The sequence below is a fragment of the Artemia franciscana genome, chromosome 11 (assembly GCF_032884065.1).
Source record: "Artemia franciscana chromosome 11, ASM3288406v1, whole genome shotgun sequence".
NCBI lineage: Eukaryota > Metazoa > Arthropoda > Branchiopoda > Anostraca > Artemiidae > Artemia > Artemia franciscana.
This window is the reverse complement of record NC_088873.1, coordinates 23,271,989-23,293,363: the sequence shown is the minus strand read 5'-3', so window position 1 is coordinate 23,293,363 and position 21,375 is coordinate 23,271,989. Positions and strand designations below refer to the sequence as shown.

The following is a 21,375-nucleotide window of genomic DNA, read 5'->3' as shown; positions in this document are numbered from 1 at the left end:
ACGGCTTGTTTATGTTTTATCTTCACACCAGAAGGAGGATACAGTTCAGGGAAACATTATGAAATATTTTGACACCTTTTCAGAATCATTCAAGGCTCTTTCCCACCAAAATAGAGGGATATATAGGAGAAAGAACGAAAAAACAGGAAGACGTAAAAGAGGAGAGAGGGAGAGAGAGAGGTTTCAGTAATAAAATTAAGATTGAATTAAGTGAAGTAAACAGGTATTATTTTTCCATGCTCTTCTCTAAAAAACTAGAAATCATGCCAACTCTTTACGGATTTTCTTCCTTAAAAAACAAAGGGAAAACAGCTCCCAATGGAAGAAAGGCACGTAAAATACTGAGATAAAAAATATTCTTCAGAAAAAAGGGAAATATCCACTGTTATTTTTCAAAGAAACAAATTCCAGGTAATCAAACAGTTCGTGGTAACGAACTGTAGCGAACCGGCTCAATAGTAATCGAAACTCTAAAAAAAATTTTTATAACAATAGTTACATCAAAACAATCGTATTTTAATGCTGATTTTAAATATATAAGTTTCATCGAGTTTAGGTTTACCCATCAAATGTTACGAGCCTGAGAAGACTTGCCCAATTTTAGAAAATAGGGGGAAACACCCCTTAAAAGTCATAGAATCTTAACGAAAATCACACCATCAGATCCAGCATATCAGAGAATCTTATCGCAGAAGTTTCAAGCTCCTATATACAAAAATGTGGAATTTTGTATTTTTGCCACAAGACAGATCACGGATGCGTGTTTATTTGTTTTCCCAAGGGTGATCCTATAGACCCAGTGGTCCTCGAATGTCGCGAGAGGGATCATTCTAACGGAAATTAAAAGTTCTAGTACCCTTCTTTCCCTCACAGTCCCCGTGGGAGGGGCTGCAAGTTACAAACTTTGACCAGTGTTTACATATAGTAATAGTTATTGGGAAGTGTACAGACGCTTTCAGGGGGATTTTTATGGTTGGAGGAGGGGGCTATGCGAGGGAACTTTCCATGGAGGAATTTGTGATGGGGAAGAAAATTCCCATGAAGAAAAAACAATGAAAAAATAAATACGAAAGTTTTTTTCAACTAATAGTAAGGAGCAGCATTAAAACTTAAAACCAACAGAAATTAATACGCATATGAGGGGTTCACTTCCTCCTAATGCCACACTCTTTATGCTAAAGTAATTTTATTACTTTCAACTATTTATTCTACGGCCTTTGTGATTCAGGGCTACCCCCTGATTCACTCTTTTCTGATTTCATTCTTAAGGAATTGGGACAAATTTAAGCTTTAGTGTAAAGAGCGAGGTATTGACGAGGGGGTGAAGCCCCTCATATAAGCAATAAAAACATACGAATATAGAAGTTCGTTACGTAAGTTAATTCGTAAGTTACGTATATTTTTACTAATAAAAACATTCGTAAAAAAATCGAAGTTCTAGCTGACTTTTTAAATAACCAAAAAAAATTGGAGGGTAACTAGGCCTACTCCCGCGATCCTTTTTTTTCTCAAAATTGTCCGATCAAAACTATGAGAAAGCCATTTAGCCAAAAAAATAAATAAATATGCAAATTTCGTCTTAATTATTCATGTGCGGAGAGCCAAAAACCAAACATGCATTAATTCAAAAACGTTCAGAAATTAAATAAAAAGAACAAGATTTTTTTAAAACTGAAAGTAAGGAGCGACATTAAAACTTAAAACGAACTGAAATTACTCCGTAAATGAAAGGGACTGTTCCCTCCTCAACGCCCCACTCTTTACGCTCAAGTTATTTATTGTTTTATAAACTAGAGTTGAGAGAAAGAGTCAAACTTTAGCGTAAAGAGGGGGGCGTTGAGGAGGAAACAACCCCTTTCATATACGGAGTAATTTCTGTTCGTTTTAAGTTCTAATATTGCTCCTTACTTTCAGTTAAAAACTTGTTTTTTATTTAATTTCCAGTATTAAAAAGAGACAGGAATCCTTTTTGCTTAGCTTTCAATCACATTCAGATTTCGCTGAAATTGACTGACCTCTTTCTAGTTATATATATATATATATATATATATATATATATATATATATATATATATATATATATATATATATATATATATATATATATATATATATATATATATATATATATATATATATATATATATATATATATATATATATATATATATATATATATATATATATATATATATATATATATATATATATATATATATATATATATATATATATATATATATATATATATGTTTTATCTGAAAGTAACGAGCAACGTCAAAACTCGAAACGAATAGAAATTATTCCGTCAATGTAGGGGTTTCCCCCTCCTCAATGCCCTGCTCTTTACGCTATAGCTTTTATGTTTCAGAAGCCGTTCTAAAAAAAATTAAGAAAACAGTCAAACTTTAGCGTCAAGAGCAAGATATTGAGGAGGGGGGTAGCCCCTTCATATACGGAATAATTTCTGTTGGTTTTGAGTTTTAATGTTGCTACTTGCTTTCTGAAAAAATAAACTTTTAATTTCTGACCGTTTTTCAAATAATCCCGGTAAATCTGGCTCAACCTCCATGAAAAATTCCCTCCCCTCATGGGAAACTACTCCGTGGAAACTTCCTCACACGAAAAATACACACACCCGTAAAATGCCCCCGGACAATTCCACCCTCGCAGGAAATCCCCTTCCCCCCACGTGAAAGTTCTTGCGGACGATTCAGCCTCAAGAATTCTTCTTAGCATACTTTCATTTGGAAAAGACTTTTTTCCCGGAAATCCAAACACGCTGACAACTGTCTCCCCCAGAACATGAACAAGAGAGAGAGAGAGAGAGAGAGAGAGAGAGAGAGAGAGAGAGAGAGAGAGAGAGAGAGAGAGAGAGAGAGAGAGAGAGAGAGAGAGAGAGAGAGAGAGAGAGAGAGAGAGAGAGAGAGAGAGAGAGAGAGAGAGAGAGAGAGAGAGAGAGAGAGAGAAACCTAGTGAGATAATTCATTAGCTTTATTCTTATTTCCTTCTTTTGTTTGGCAGCAGATCAAATGATTTCTCCCAAACATTATAATTGCATAATAGTTCTCACGGCTTGTAATCTACAAACAAAAACATTGATCTGAGTCATTATTGCATGAAATTGGATTAGTACAAACTTGAAATATGACGTCAGAATATGTCCCGGTTACCTGGACACCAAAGAAAACCGTTTCTCCATTCTAAGTTCCCGCGTTTCCTTCCCCAACCTAGTTTGGATTTACGCTCACCAGCTGTTCTTCCCTCAAAAGAGAGTTCAAAGTAGTCTGGGTTACATATCTATTCAATATGACAATGAGAAACCATTCTCTCAACCGGAAACGGTAAGGGATTAAATCTTAAAAGAAAGTTGGATAGATGCAGTCCAAATATCCATACAAAGAAATCTTCGAGCTGTAAAGAAGGTATTAACATGTCTTAGAGCATACTAATGATGAACTATCTCTCCTTTCCCCACAGAAAATAATAATACAAATTAGGAAACAATAGACTTTGTTGGTTGCTGTTTAGTTGACGTTTGAGCGAATCAACCGCTTATATACGAGTGATCCTCTACTAAATCTTGGGCTCTAACCGGAGCCACGTCACTTTGAATATCAAACATATATATATTTGGCATAGGCCACGTCAACACTTAAAATATCATGGGGTTGTACTAAGACGTTGTACAGAGTGTTCTTGCTTAAATCACTGACATTGTAAATTTAACATCCTGCTATGGACACATAACACGTCTAGAAATATATAAAATTTTAAAACAATGCTTAAAAAAGAGAAAAAAATATATACAAATAAAATAAATCATACATAAATACAATAAGGACACAAAAATTATAGAGCATTATGCAGAGTACAATTTTTTATATACTTAGTCAATAGGTATACAGCCTTTCTATGGGCTACTTAGGGGACATTGCATGACTTAGGATTGCTCGCATTGTAAATGCATCAAAATACTTTAAAAATTATATTTCTAAATACATTTCTTTGTACACCATATTTCCTACACTTCACTAGGATATTTCTAACACACATTTACAGATATCAAAGTAATAGTATATTACAGATATCACAGTAAGGAGACCTAACTCTGCCCATTTATGCAAAACTGAATGGGTTTTGACATGACCTGTCTTCAATCTGAAAATAATAGTGCATATTATCAGCAGATTCATTTACAGCAATTCCAACATGCGCTGGGACCCATACGAGATGTATGTCCTCCCCCATAAACTCTAATGACCAAACAATTTGATGAATGCTATAAACTATCTCACGACTAGGGTCAGGTTCCTTCATCAGGTATTGAAGAACTGATGCAGTCAGAACAAATCATCCAACTCTGTGCTTCTCCGTATGACTTGATAAAAGCTAATGTCTTATATAATTCTATCACCTCGATTGAAAAAACAAAAAATCAAAACAGATAGGCTTCTTGGTAACTTGAAACTATATGAAATTGATATACCGGGGATCACAACTGCACAAAACAGCACCCTTGTCTGAAATAGATCCGTCAATGAACTTTGTTACTAAAACTGTTTCGCATAACGAAACTTTTGATAAAGAAAATTAAATGTCATGATATTTTTGTGCATTAATACATCCTATTAAAACCATTTCGACGATATTTTGTATTTCAAAACATTTTATGTTTCAAATTTACTAAGTAGTAACAGATCACTATGATGAGAGTATGAGACAGTGCCGAATTTTATTTTAGGCATTTGGTAATTTTGTGGAGATATTTTAACCTGTTAAATTTCGAAAGACGAAAAAGACTGAACACAAGAGATTGATACACAAAAAAAGAAAACAAACGGAAACGGAGGGGGGGGGGGCAGAAATCTACATTCTGTTTTTTTCTTAATAAACAGATGAGCCTTAATATTTATATATATATATATATATATATACACTTGTAATGCAAACTCGAAAATTTTGGCGCTGGCAATTCAAAAGCCGCAATCACCCAAGTATTCATAATAGCCTTACCTAGGTAAGCTTGCTGAGGTTCACTCATTTGGATAAGTGCAGTATCCTTCTTGTTAAACAATATCTTCACACGTTGTACATCACCATAAACCCCTTGAAAAAAAGAAGAAAAAAGGTCAAGTTTGAGTTCCATTTGTTTCAATAAAGGAACAACAACAAAAAATAATATCCCGAAGGGCTCAATAGCCCATTATTTGCGAAACGACTTACAATAACTAATTAACGGAAAAAAGTGGGCATATTCATACTAAACAATGCCTAAATATAAAACGATAAGCAAAAAGAGATCAACTCACCGACAGTCCATGGAAAATTAGTATAAATATGAGTTAAAACAACAACATGAAAACAGCCCCCTTCTAAACCTAATTTCCGGATAAGATTTGCCTGTTTAAAAAAATCAAGTGTGTGTGTGTACACCTCTTAGTAATGCCCAAAAAAAGCCAGCTAGTCAAGATAGAAATAAAGATTTACACCTAATAATTAAGGGACCACTGGAATCTATATAGGCTATAAAATACCACCCCCCAAATGTAGACTATAATAAACATAAATGAATTAAAACTAACAAACCAGAATTTGATACAATGGCAAGAACCAACTGAACGCTGATAATGGTAGCGAGCGACTTGAGGGGAGCGAGGTGGAATTAGGCCATATTAGCAAGGGCCAAATGCCGAAGCTCAATTTTCGTGTGGGACAGCCTAGAGCCAACGGAGGGGGAGGGAGACAAAAAGCTGATTCTTTTTCTGACATGTATATACTAGCAGCGAAGCCCGTTGAACGACAGAAATAAATAAATGCACCGTATTCTCTTTTTTGAGGATCGAAGAAATATTGTTTTACCTCCCCCCATCACATCCCCCACAAAAAAATCCGAAGTCGTAAATCGAATCAAAAAACTATGATTTTGAAAATGCTTATTGACGGAAAGAAAATACCCCTCTCGATTCAATCGAATTCTTTATCCCCGACATGCATAAAATAATCAAATATCGTTTTTTTACTCAACTGATGCGAAATATATTCAAAAAAGAACACTCGTAATATTTTACATATTCAAGAGGCTCCTGGTAGATTTGATTGTTCTTTTCTTAATACATTCTTCATGGTTTTTTAGAGCCTATATCAATTTTCATGGTTCCAAAATTATTTTACAGTATTTTCAAGTCTCCTGTCTCCAGGCCCCCCTCCAAAATAGGTGTCAACGTTGATACGCCCAATCAAAATGTTAATAATATTAACAGCAATGGAGAGAAAACGAAGTACATATACATTACACGGATCAATATTTCTGTAAATTAAAAACTTTGAACTTTTGCTAGCATTCCCCTTCATATAAACTTTTTCATAAAAAAGACTAAAGAGCAAGTTGAAACTTTTTTAATTTAGCCCTAAGACACTAAACCCTTTTATATGTAAATTATAAAACCTCTTTCAAAACATTCAACATGTTCGAAAAACAAGATTTATCGATTTAATTTCAATTCATGAATAGTCACGCTCTTCCTTAGATAATATTGAATAAAACGGCCAAATTGAGCCCATCCGGATCGGAAATACGGAAATTTAAAAAGATCAAACACCCTTATAAATTAATTGCTTGTCTCCATAGTAAAGGCGAGAAAATCCGTCAAGAATATTGCTAAGCAACCGTTCACTTTAAAAATCATCAATATTAGGGCTTTCTAGATCAGCAAGCAAAAATAAGGAGAAAACATCCTAAGTTAACAAACTCGAAACGGAACAATTCCTAATCCGCCTTAAAATCATGAGAAAACAAAGCTTTAATTTATTTATTTCATCAGAAGTATTCATGGGTTAATTTGACGCATTTATTTTAAAACACGATAGAAACCTGGACATAATTTTATTTCTTTAATGTTTGTTTTTCATGTATACAAAGAGCGAGAAGACGACGTTTCCCCTTTTTTCGACCAAACGAATTTATTTATTTTTACTTACACTCAAATCACCTTTTCTCCAGCGTAAGAAGTAAAACGGTTGGCTGTAGCTAAGGAGTGTGGCCATGACAGCTCAGACACCTGGGGCATGGAGGCAACTTTTGAAACCTGAGTTTCGATCCAGTCGGATCCAGCCCGTCATACAGAACAAAAAAGCCTTAAGACCTTGGTTAAAAACAACGCTCGGATAAAGACGATTTATAGTGCCTGTTTAGGTTTCGCAACACATGCATGAAAGAAAGTCCACACAATTTTTACAGCAGCTCTTAAAACTTTAGAGGGAGGCACCTTTCGCCGAGTAAATTCAGAATCAATTTATAAGTATCACGAAAAAGATTTTTTTGATAATAATTAATCTATTATATTTTATTAACAATGGGACAAAAAAAAAAAAGATCATTGAGCCAAAGAAAAAAAGACCCCCCCCCACCCAAAAAAAACGACCCAAAAATTAAAACAATACTTCTTATAGAGATGGTGGACTTTTAATAAAACATCCCTAAATGGATTTGAAATAGGCAATTCAAAGTCTTCGTGTATATATATATATATATATATATATATATATATATATATATATATATATATATATATATATATATATATATATATATATATATATATATATATATATCACTTTTCTTCATCTTAAAAAAAAACTCAAGTAAAAGAAGTCTTAATATAAAAAAAGAACCAAAAAACCTGACAATTGGAAAAAATTATAATATTTATATATATATATATATATATATATATATATATATATATATATATATATATATATATATATATAATATATATATATATTATATATATAATATATATATATATATATTATATATATTTATATATATATATATTATATATATATATATATATATATATATATATATATATATATATATATATATATATATATATATATATATGTATGTATATGTACCCGCTATATCTTATTTTGAGCCTCTAATGAACTCCATTATCATGCAAACACAAAAAAGACACAAACACACACACATAGACATAACCACATAAGAGGAGCTTAAAGATAATAATAATTGCAAAGACAAATACTGGTTTCAATTAGACAATGAAGATAGAAAAAACAAAATAGTACTACAAAGAAAACTAGGAGCTACTAGAACACTCCTGAGCAAAGATCATACTTCAGTAACGACGAAAAAAAATATAAAAAATCTACCTTCTAAAATTCTCTACTTTACTGAATACGCATCCTTGTTTGCCTATCGCATTCTTAATTTAAAAAAAAAATCCTCGTTTCTTAGGATTATTTTGCATTTGAATCTCAATAATTTTATTTAATTAAAGAAACTTTTCAAGATGTCACATTTTTTGGAATTTATGATCTTTGCTTCTGAGCAAGAAGAAGAAGAGGAAAAACCTACCGAAAAGTGTAAAGAGGGCATCTGGAGTAACTGTCTAAAATAGAGTAGAATAGACCCACAGGAGCAAAAGACGAAAACGGAGCCAGAAATAGGGCAAGAGACCAGCAGGAGCCAGACGAATCAGCAAATAGAGAAAAAAACACAAATCAGTTCACATTATTTCAACATTAACGACTTATTTAAAAGATAGCATTCATTCCTCTTTTAGATGAAAGTATTATAATAAGATGAAAAAGAGAGAAAGAGAGAGAGAGACAGATAAAAAAAAAAATCACTTCTGCATCTTTTTCAAAGAATATTTAAACATAAGTCACAGAGCTATTCAAAAAGCAGAACCTACCTATGAAACTAGCATATAAAAGAAAAAACAGAAAAAAAGGTTGTTTTTTTTTTTTTTTTAGAGGCTCAACTATCAAAATGCCTCATTCCTTCACCAAAAACAATATTACGCGTAACCGTTCTGATGGACGACCAACATATGGCGATTGAATATAGAATAAAAATAGAGGAGCGAAAAACAAAAGGTTAGTCTTGTTATGGGTCCCACTTAAATTGAAACTCGGGGACTTAGCCAACTGAGAATTAAAATTTTAGTTAAGCTTCAAATTTATTTTATTATAAAAAAGTAACTAAACAGTAATGACTAGAATGAACAACACAATATAAAACGGGAAAACAATATTATGTCTCATATTTATTAAAAGTATTGCATAATAGTAAAAAACAAGTTTCAGAAAAATAAAGATTTTCTTTTCTGTATTTTTTTTTTCAAAGGAGAAATTACTGTCTCAATGCTTTTCGAATGACAAATTACATAACATTATTCCAATGGAAGAAGGGAAAGGCTTTCTTTGTATAAAAATAAATGTATTGCTAAAAGCATTAAAAACGCATAATTTTCAAGATAATCGATTTGTCTTTACAGCCATTTGATATGAACAAATGCATATGAATTTACAACTTTTAAGACTTAAACAAAAATGGAAATCCCCAACTCTAAATGAGCAGCTCAGTTATGAAACCTCGAACATATACAACTTGAAAATGAAAAATAAACTGCAATGATCCCAAACGGAGTTTTTTTTGATGATTCAGGCAAGTATTCTTCATTATTAAATAATGAAGGTAATCCAATAAGGATTCTTATTATTTCGTCACAATAAATCACCTCTAGATAGTCTTAATTACCAAGGCTAAGAGCGTTATCAACTGATTCTGACTAAAATCTTAAGAGTATTTTCTCCCTAAAATCTTATTAGATCACAGCCTAAGTGAAATAAATGGCGTTTAAAAACCTTAAATATGGGCCAAAAGCAATTTGAATTAAAATGGAATAGTTGTGGGCATCAAGTCATGGATAATTTTAGAAAAAGTCAAGACAGATAGTCCCATTGAGTGAGAAGCAAACCTGGCATTAATCCCCCCCCCCCCCCTATTAGGATTGTATAAAATGATCTTAGTTTATTTGTTAGTAGATATATTTATCTATTATCCGTCCATGCGTCATCCTAGGGCAGTAGAACCAAGGTAGATAGTCATAAAGCTAAGATAGTGATATGACCTATAGTACTCCAAGTGTTTGGTTAATTTGGCACAGGTAAACGGCAAGACTATTTGAAATAAAAATCCACTCTCTGTTTGTAAGTTGATCAATTTCACAGAGAAGCTCAAATGCGCCTATTTACGGCTCTTCGAGATATTTCAGAGACCAGTGGAATCAATTCCTTCAAAAATGTCTTGCTTGGTATTTCCACTGTAAAAAATTAATCCCACCACATAGATTTTGAAAACAAGTTTTGTCCCCTCCCCCATCATTTTCGTGAGTTGGCACCACTGTGGGAGTCCGTAACCATAGAATAGCGATTCCCACATAGGGGTTAATTCGAGTTCTACCTTCTTCGGACTAACACTATCGATAGTAATTGGAGCCGGTCGCAATTTGTCAGTCACTGACTTTACGCCAGAAAAAAAAACTGCATTACCAATTTTCAAATAGTTGGAGGTAACAAACTGTAGGTAAGGAGCGAACCCACTCAATAGCAACCGAAATTCAAAAAAACGAAATTTCGATACCAATAGACACATCAAACGAATCGGATTTTTATGCTGATTTTCAAATATACAATTTTCGTCAAGTTTAATCTTACTCATCAAAAGTTACGAGCATGAGAAAATTTGCCTTATTTTCGTAAAAAAGGGGAAACGACCCCTAAAAATCATAGAATCTGAAAATCAAACCATCAGATTCAGCGAATCAGAGAACTCCACTGTAGAGGTTTCAAGCTCTTATATGGGAAAGTGTGGAATTTTGTATTTTTCCAGAAAAAAGATCAAAGATGCGTGTTTTTTTTTTCAGGGGTGATCTTACCAACCCAGTGGTCCTAGAGCATCGCGAGAGCGCTCATTCGAAAGGAAACTAAAAGTTCTAGTGCCCCTTTTAAGTGACCAAAAAATTGTAAGCAACTAGGCCCCCTCCCGCGCTCACTTTTTCCCCAAGTTGCCCCATCAAAATTTTGAGATAGCCATTTTGTTCAACGTAGTCTAAAAGTTTAATAGCTATGTTTTTGAGGATGACTTAATCCCTCAGTCTCCAGGGAAAGAGCTGCAAGTTATGAACTTTGCCCATTGTTTACATATAACATTGGTTATTGGGGTGTAAACGTTTTCAGGGGGATTTTTTCAAGCGGGGGAGGGGGTTACGTGAGAGGATCTTCCCATGGAGGAAGTTTCTATGGGGAAATCGAATTTTCTATGAAGGGGGCCCCGGATTTCTCAGCATTATTGAAAAAACGATCAGAAATAAATTTAAAAAGTTTTTTCAACCGAAAGTAAGGATCAATATTAAAACTTAAAACGAACAGGAATTATTATGTATATGAGGGGGTTCACCCCCTAGTCAATACCTCGCTCTTTACGCTAAATTTTAGTATTTTCAAAAAAGCTATTTATTCTAATTAAACCACCTTTGTGATTCAGTTGTCATCCTTGAAGAATAAAAAAAATCCAACTTTAGTATTGAGAGCGAGGTATTGACTAAGGGGCGAACCCCTTCGTACACGTAATAATTTCTGTTCGTTTTAAGTTTTTATGTTGCTCCGTTCTTTCAGTTGAAAAAACTTGTTCTTTTTTTCAAATTAACATGGATAAGAGATGAAACTTTTAAACACTGTAATCGATATGAAAATTTAGTTTTGATCATTAATTTGTGAAGTTTCGTCTGATGTATCAATGCATAATGCCGCCCAAAAGCAGAATTATATGGGCCATTATTCTCATTATTACATTCTTTTTACAAGAATAAAATGGTAAAATTTAGAGATAGCAGCTTTTTGCTATCTCTTGCTTACTTGGCAAGGCGGATGACACTTATATGATTGGACATGCGACCCAAAGATGAGGCTCAAAGTGTTCCGCCTCCAGGTCGCTAGTTTTAATAAACATAAAAAAATTTGGTACTAGGCAAACGACCCCCCTCCAATCAAAATATATGCCTAGAAAAGGGCTTTCAACATTATACCTGAACGTGCACTGCTACTCTACTTGTGAGGTTTCAAAGAGTTGTGAAAGAACTTCGTTCACCTAGCTTAGTAGCTTTCGGATAGTGAAAAGCTTTTGTCCTAGTAAGTCCTACAAAAACAGGATTAAACTATTTACACCTGGCAGCTACCATGACGAGCAACATAACGAGTAACAAGATACAACAATTTACCTCCTCACTGAGATTGGAAACAAGTAGAACGCAGCCAGCACCAGTTTGTCCCGGCAGACGAAGGGCTGCAGTGTTTAAAGCAGCAGCGCCAGGAAGTTGGAGTCCTAGAATATATAAGAATATCAGTACCTTCCAATCAATAATTCTTAAACTATTAGGCCTTAACTCATTTCTTTCTTTAATCTTAACGCTCTCTTTGTGTAAAACACAGTCTACTTTAATGACGAATAATACTGCCTTAGTCAATCTATCCGTTCCCACCAATGCATCTATGTAGACGAGTGTCATAAGGGAGTCAAGGAAGTTTACCACTTTCTGAAAGTCAGAACAGCGTTTTATGGTTAAAATACATGGAATTTATCTGTAAAAAAAGCAAAATGTGAGCGGATTCGAATAAAAATTCCCTTTCTCTTTTGACTAACTTGCTTTACCTTTTTTTTTTCATTTCACGAAGATTAATACTACCACTTTTTGAATGACACTCTCCATTGCGGTATGCTAAATTATGTTTATAGTCAAAGCATATGGTTTAGGAGCCGAGAAATAAAGAGGCAGCTATCCGATAGGAAATAACTCTTGGTTAACAGTTCTTTTAAACTAAGTTGTATCCACACGTATTTGCAAGGAATTATTAATCCAGTTCAGCATTAGACAAACTAAATTATTATTGTATGAAAATACTTCAATAGGAGTTAACATTTTAGGAGAGATAAAGTGTACAGAGGAAAATATCTGTTTGTGCAGTCCACCTTGATTGTCTGGGAATCTAATTTGCCGAACGATCTAATTTGCCATTTTACAGATATTCAGAATATTTTTGTTGTTAGTAATAAAAATCGTTTTTGCAATAAGGAGATGAAAACTTTCCATAAGACAAGGTCCTGTCAGACACAGAAAAACTGAAGGAGATACTGTTATCCGAAAATGGATTCCCAAGAAAAAAAGAGAGATGGATTCCCAAGAAGAAATATACCAGGATCGATTTTGAAAAGTGAAAAGATTGAAGAATGTTTTCTAATGCTACGACAGAGTGAAAATATGTAAGTATCGAATACACACTTTAGGTAAAGCGAGCCAAAATGCAGTACTTTTTCCTCTTTTTTTGGGGAGGGAGAGGGGAGAGTTAAATTGTCTTCCAAGTCAAAACCATTTTGGAAACCAATAAGTGCAAAACCAGCTTTTTTCGAATGACCCAATGTTACTATGGGCCTCCTCAAGGGACCTGGCAATAAAGAACAAACAACCCGTACTACCATCTCCTCAAGTTATTTAAGGTACACCCTTTGCAATTTAGTAGGAATGACCTCGACTTATCTTATATCAAAAGTATAATTTTGAACCCGTGTAAGCATTCTATTTTCCCCTTTTTACATTGTCCAATCAGAGCAAGACCACCAACCAAAAATCTAAAAAGATCCCGATACTGGTTCCCGTATCTTCACAAACGAAAAATTCTACTTTGACGATCTGAGATTATAGCGAGGACCTCAATTTGTGCATCTTATATCAGTACATACAGGGGACTCAGTCAAAACATAGTGGGTTGGGTTCAACTTGCAATCACGTTTCCTGTATGTTTCACAGTGTTCGTTTTGTGTTACCTTTTATTTACGAACGAAGCCAGTACAGAAATTTTTCTTCTTATGAAAGCCATTTTGAGAATAAAATTTTATTTTAATTAAATATTTGAAAGGACGTTTAATGCCCATGGAGAGTAAAAACATCCGTGATAAATTTAGTAAAAGGTTCGACTGCCTCTGTTCATACATTGAAGGTAAGTTTTAACATCTAAAATTATCAGGAATGATCAGGCTGACATAGGAATACTTTTTGTTGTCGTAAATTAGGAACTAGCATATTAAATAAGTTTATCTCTGGTTTCAAGAATATCCAATTCATCATTTAATCCTCTTTACAATTCTTTTTTAGAATCTTTAGACATTTTATGGCATTGTTTAACAGACATTTTAAAACTTTTCAGAGGAACGGATCTGAGCACGAAGAGTCCATTAGCCTAAAAAATTGGCCAATATGGTCCACATGTCTCAGCATTGTTTTTACAAAGTAACAACCCGGATTCGCTATTTTTTGACCAGTGCGCCAATGCACTGTGAAGATTTTAGAAACTGTACCAGGCGCCATTAGATTAAAGCCAACAGTTTTATGAAACTGATTCTTTCATTTTTTTCTTATAAACACTTTTTCTTACTTTCATCTTTAAGTTATTTATAGCTTTCAATTGGAGATTAGGTTTAGATAAAAGAAAGCTTGACTTTTCATATATACACTAATTTTGACTGTAAGTTTAGCCATTTCTCTGTGATTGAGGACCAAGTATAAACCTACACATTTACTAAGGTAAATAAACACAGTTTTCTAACTTTCGTTATCCATGAAAAATTCAATTGCTCCCATAATACAGATGAAAAATTTTTCTACAATTTTACACGAAATATTGATGGCTCAGTGGTACAATGCTCGCCAGTCATGCGGGCAATTAGCTTTCAATCGCTACTCGGTGCGTTTTTAGAATTATTTCAAGAGTTGAATTGTTATATCTAAACATAAAAATTTGTTATAATAAAATTATATGAAGGCTAATGAGCCAAATATGGCCCTAGACTATCCGCAACTTTTTTTTTAATTGACTTCATTTGCCATTATAGCTGTTGGTGAGAAGTCCCCCCCCCCGAAAAAAAAAATCGCGAATGCCAAATTAGCAATGCCTGTTTATTCAAAGATTAATAATACACGAGTAGCTAAACCTATTGTCAAAATTCATATATCTATGAAAAGCCAAGCTTCCATTTTGTCTAAAACCTGACAACTTATCGTAAACTACAAAGATACTTAAACCCCCTGAAAAATTCTCCCCATATGTAAAATTGTGCAACCAAAAGACAAATTAAGATAATTTATCAGCAAGAAATTGAAGTTTTATGGGGCTGGTACCCTGCATAATATCTTTCTTAGTCATGGGCATGATCTAAAAAGCGATCAAAAACTAAAAAAAAAGAACAACCACAAAACAAGTTTTCTCTACTGTAAATAAGGAGTAATATTAAAGCTTAAAGCGAACAGCAATCATTTTGTAAATAAGAAGATACATCCCCTCCTAAATCCACCACTATTTAAGGTAAAGTTTGACTTTTGATCCTAATTTTCTAAGAACGACTGCTGAAACACAAGGACCGTTGAATTCCAATACAAAGCTTCTTAATAGCACTAAAAAAAACCTTAGCGTAACAAGGGAGGGGTTGAGAAGGGCAACCCCTCTCATATACGGAACAATTTCCATTCATTTTGAGTTTTAGTATCGCCCCTTTCTTTCAGTTGGTTTTTTTTATTTGATTTAACTGTGAAACCATGCTTTATTTCAAACTACCTAACCCTCATGGTTGATCGTCTGGTCTCTCTAAAGCCTTGGAGCTTTGTCTGGAAAACTTTCTGAAAGCTGCATTTGTCCTGCGAGGATATAGACAAATATTTATAAAATCAAATAATGAATTTTTTTCGAAAAAGAAGGCAAAAGTTGGCTGAGGAGTCACCCTCAACCCTCCGAAGAACAGTGGCACAAACTCTAAGAAATCTACACATAAAAATCGTCAAATTATCCCCTTCTTCTTAAATTTACACAATTAATCTTGAAAAAATTTTATACAACAAGACTTATCCGAGGCGAAAAATGCAAGATGTTCTTTTAGTCTGAATATATATACATACATACATATATATATATATATATATATATATATATATATATATATATATATATATATATATATATATATATATATATATATATATATATATATATATATATATATATATATATATATATATATATAGCCTATTTATATATTAAGCCGATTACACAACATTAATCTTCTATTAAAAATGTCGCCATAGAAAAGTATTCCTACCAAGAAAAGTCTCCACTCGACGAAGGAAAGCAATTATTATTGCAGTAATCGTGTTTCGCTGTCACGGAGTAATATAATAAAAACCTTTTCGAAGCTCATTTTTTAGCAAGTACGTATTAAAAAAGAAATTGACAATTTAACGACTAAAATTGGTCCTTTATCATATTTGTGGCTCATTATTTTGTAAAACCTATGATAGAAGGACAAAATTCGTATATTCGACTTTGCTTCCGCTGTTAAACTATAATCTGCTAATTATTATTTATATCACCTAGCTTGGAAAGAACAGAGAATAAGCTAAGATATTCACTTTCGTATTATTCTTTTGTTCACAATATATTCTCGAACGGGTCAAAACATAAAAAAAAAAAAAAAAAAGACTACAACACGAATAGTCCAAAATTCAAAAAACTAAGAAACAATTGGCTAAAAACGGAAGATCCGTGTCTCCCACAAGAATAGCAATTCTCAACTGATCTTAGGGTCCCATTATAATAAAAAATTGCTCTCGTGGTGAATAAGCAAATTTATACATTACTCTATGTTATGTACCAGATCTGGTTTTAGAACAATGATAGCCTTTTCCTGACTTTCGAACCCAGCATCAAATTCACGTTTTGTCTCTGACTAGTCTTCATATGATATTCAAAATTAAAATAGAATTAGAATTCCTCTTACTCTGTCGGCAAGATCAGATTTTATCCTTTGATTCCATGTGACATGTTTTGTAATACCCTACCCGAGCCAGATCGAGCGTCTCACTGTTACTACTCAAAAATCCATAATTAATGCTTTAATGCATTTTTTTTTATTTATTTTATTTTTTTGGTATGGCTGGGTTGCTGTATTATTCTTTGATTTTGTTCGTGATTTCGTTCGACTCCTTTTTTCCTTCGTCATTTTACCCCAAACTTTTTCACTGCAAGAAATAAGAACTTTTACCCCACCCTAAATAACTGATATGCTAAGAAAGCGAATGCCCCCCACCCTCCCTAACCACTCATTGTGAAAATTTTATTTTAATATTTTTAGAAAATTTATTTGGTTGGCTACAGTTCCATGAAGACAGCAGAAGATAAAACAATCTGTATGAAAATATAGGCAAAACTGTGAATATCATAAGGTTTTGACAAAGGAAAAGCTAGAACTATTTACCCTCATTGCTTGTGTGTCGTGGTGCAAAAAATTTAAAAACACTTCAAAGTTTCTTTATATGTATTTTTGTTAAACGATTCGGACAAACAATTAGAGGGGTTCGAACCCTGAACTCTCCCTGGATACGGCCTTGCTAGGGCAAATTGGAAACCCGATTACTGAACTAGGTGATTGGTTAGGTAAAAAAAGAAAAAAAAAAAAGAAAAAAAAAAGGTAGAGCGATATAGACCTCTTTCTAGAGATCAGCAAACCCACACTAGAGTCGTCTAACAAATAATTCACACCGACTAAGTTTTCTCTCAAGTTGTCACTTGCAAAGTCTTTACTCTTATGGAATAAAATAGGAGAAAGTTTTTTCTTTCTTTGTTCAGGGGGCATGAGATTAGAAGTTCCAAATGAATTAATAATGGAGAAAAAGTAGTAAGTTGTAAAGTAACTTGAAACAAAAATTGTTACAAAGGATATTGCGAAACCAAAAGCTAACGGGAAAAGTTAGGAACAATCTAGGTGACAGTAACTCGACCGTAAAGGTGCCAAGTTAATAATGTATCGCTTCTTTTCGTTCCCCTTGGGGAATCTATCATGTGAATTGAATTACACAAATCTTCCCTAAATGACCAGAGATTTTACTGTTTTTTTATATTTTTATTTTTATTTATCCTTGATGCTGAGACCTAAATCTTGTTTTGGGAGGAGAGGGGGAAGGAGCTCTAGCCTTCAAAGATTGAAAAAGAACATACAGTTGCGTTCTAAACCCTACCAGACTGATGTCAACTGAACATTTGGCGCCCATATTCGGAGAAGGCTTCTTTTCAAAACAGCCTATTCACAGAGCAGCGCTTTTTGACACCGAGAATTCAATTTGACGAAGTGCATTTACCCATTTTGGTATTAATGCACAAGTGATCTGGCACAAAAAATGTCTGGCGTTCTTGTGTTTCCCTTTGTTCTCAAGTACGGTGAATGATCTTGTATCTTCTAGAATGGATAGTCCAAAAAAAAAAAAAAAAAAAAAAAAAAAAAAAAAAAAAAAAAAAAAAAAAAAAAAAAACAGTTTGATTCCCCCAAAAGCATGTTTATGCTTTTTAGGCAATAACACTTATTTTAAGGAAATGACTAAGTGCCACTCAAGCAGGATTTAGGAAATGACTAAGAGCCAATCAAGTATTTTAACTATGAAACAAGCACTTGCACAAAAAGAAGACAAGGGGACCTTCACCCGCCAAAATTCCATCATATTTGCGATTTTCTCCATAACTTCAGTATTTTTGATCAAGTCACCAATTATTTATTTATGTTTATTCTTCAAACTTGGACCCTCTCATCTTTATGAAATAAATTATATCTTTCGTCACCATTTTCAGGGCTTTATCTGCGCTAAAACTCAAGTGATGTAAAAAAGCAGACTTGTTGGGTCCAGCTTCAGAAAGTTTTATAGAAACAAAAAGAAAATGCCAATATATTTGTTAAATACAACAAAAAATGTCCTAGTAGGCCGAATAAAAAGAATATTTTCTATTTCTTTAATATGTGTATATACTTGTTACGGGTCAGCAAGACTTAGTAAATAGACCACTGCTCCTCCCTAACTGTATGTGCCTGACGTAACCTCCACTAACCCCACGGTTATAATAAGCAGAAAATTTCATTTGAGATCAGGATTTTTAAGGAAGATTGTTCCTACTCCAGATACTTAAGCGACGGAGCTGCAACGATGTATATATATATATATATATATATATATATATATATATATATATATATATATATATATATATATATATATATAAACGATTGCAGTAGGGTGGTAAAGCTAAACCGACACTAAGTTGTACCAAGGCAAAAATTAACTTTTATAAAACCAAATACCCGCAACATAATACCCAGTAAAATTTACTGAGAGAATGCATTATAGTGGCAAATCGCCATGGCCGATTGATAGACATAACACCAGAACCATTGGTGGGCTATGACATTTTTGAGAAGTTTAGATGACGATAGTGATGTTATCTACAATGCCAATGACGAAGAAGACAATAAAATATGGCAATGGTAGCTATGATGACTTCAACAACATCATAAGGATGACAATAACACCGGCAATGTTGATGGTGACAACGGCTGCAATATTGGGGGTCATTATCTCCGCCACCAAAGGCATCATCACAGGTTTGGTTTGTCGTTCCAACACTTTAAAGCCACTAACACAAGCGTCAGTATCACCACCCAAAGCTTTCAAAATGCCTCTTTAAAGTGTTACCCGCTTAAGACCGATACTCCTTATGTCACTTCTTTAATTTATTTGTCGTGATGAATTGTGAACACAGTAAGGAGTTCCACGACATGTTATCCCTTGACGAATTGTCAAAATCGGACTTTGCATAGACTGGTTTTTAGGTGGGCTAAGTTTTACTGGGTTGGGTTTGTAAGGAACCAAGACTGTTGCCATAGTAGCGTTTAACAGCGGGGTTGGGGAATAGGTTACAACAACCTAAATAGGTTATAACAACCTAAATATAACTAATTATCCTGGATAAAAAAGGATTAATATGGAACCATGGGAGTAGCTGGTAAATATGAGGGGAACTTATCCTACTATAGCTCTAAACTTTATACAACATGGACAAAAAGGAAGATTTACTTTAAAGTTGACCCCTCTCCACCCCTAAACAACAACAAAAAAATTGGCGTTAAAGTAAACCCCTCTCCACCCCTAAACAACAACAAAAAAATTGGCGTTAAATCACATATATAAAATTCCAGCTACACTCATGTAAACAGTGTTCAAAACTTAAGCTAACAAAAAAAGCAAGTAAGACAGTAAAGAAAGAACATGAAATGGAAAACACAATAGAGGAGAAAGTTTCTAAGGAAATATTTTTCAACTTGAGCAATAAGTCGTCATTCCGACAAGAACAAATTTAAGAACAGATGCCAAGGGAAAAGATTAAGAGATTACGGTGAAATAGCAGAGTTCAAGATTAATACGCACCTCCGATAGTTCCGAAAGGTGAAGTTAAGGGAGAAGCAAGTCCTCTCATGGTGGCAAAAGAGGAGGCTAACACACCAGGAGCCCCTGAAAATACAAGTCCATTGTAAAATTAAGCAAAGCTCCCATTGCTTGGCGTATCGTGGCTTTGGGTCGTCCTTAACCTCAAATCATTCAATGAGCAAGCACTCGTAGATTAGCTTAAAAAAAGTTGCTTCCCAAGAATGCCGTGTCAGTTACTCGCTCTCCATGCGTTCGAGCTGTTAAAGTAAACGATATTACGAAAACCTCAACAACTCGGGTTTCATTTCAGAGAGACAGATACAAAGATTATACAAGGACATCGTTTGGAAAAGCATTTCCGAGACTTTTTTGGCAAAGCAGAAATAAGAAGAAATTATAAACTCTTAGGCCTAAGAGTTTACAAATTTTATATTTATTGTGCAAACGTTACGAAGACCAATAACGAGGTGCAGAAATATACTCTAGCGAGTATGTTCATAGCTGATTATATGTATAGAAAGACTAATTGTACGCTTTTAAAAGGTGGCCCACGAAAGAAGACCGACAAATTTTCAATCTAACGATTACTCTCATTTTACTTTCTGGGATAATCATGATTTGGAAAAAAAAACTAAATATGTCTACTACATAAAGCGGGAGTTTTTTGAAAGGTCCTCACCACTTTGAAAATCTTAACATGAGCACATCTCTTAAAAAAGAACTCGAAAACATACTGAAACGTAAGCCTATATGCTAGCACTGCCTGATGTAGAGCAATTGCAGGAGAAGACAAGTTTCCAGACATATATTCAGGATTCACTATCAATTCAATAAATTTTTGAAATGGTCTCAAAGACGAAGTAAATTTTCTAGCAGGGGAACTTTCTCCTTCTATCATGTTTTTACTTCAAAAAACTAATGGAAATAAGTTAGTGATAAAACTATCGCTTAACAAAAACCACAATCATTGCAATTAGTTTTGGATCATAGTAGATGAAAGAAGAAGAGCAATAAAAACCTGCCACCACAATTAAGCCCTTCCCAAAAAAAGTAATGCCTGATCATAAGCATGCAGCAAAACAATTTTGAAGAACTCCATATATGCACACGGATGTACATCACAAATGTGCGTGTTTCTTTTTTATAAAGTTACCAATAAAGAACTACAGGCACAAGCCCTTGAACTTAAGGAGGGAGGAGATCAGATGAA

At 33.8% G+C, this 21,375-nt stretch overlaps 1 protein-coding gene across 6 annotated transcripts in view; it reads right to left on the bottom strand.

Moving 5' to 3' along the window:
- The window catches only part of LOC136032980 (polypyrimidine tract-binding protein 1-like), a 203,362-nt gene that overhangs the window by 9,583 nt on the left and 172,404 nt on the right, over positions 1–21,375 (bottom strand). For 4 of the 6 annotated variants that reach the window (XM_065713489.1, XM_065713494.1, XM_065713490.1 and 1 more), the window contains 4 exons: positions 20,166–20,249; positions 12,096–12,199; positions 8,387–8,420; positions 5,017–5,109 (listed from right to left, as the gene is read on the bottom strand). In XM_065713489.1, coding sequence (XP_065569561.1) covers positions 5,017–5,109; positions 8,387–8,420; positions 12,096–12,199; positions 20,166–20,249 — 315 coding nt within the window. The remainder of the gene's footprint in view (positions 1–5,016; positions 5,110–8,386; positions 8,421–12,095; positions 12,200–20,165; positions 20,250–21,375) is intronic. The other 2 variants (XM_065713491.1, XM_065713493.1) reach the window with 1 other exon arrangement.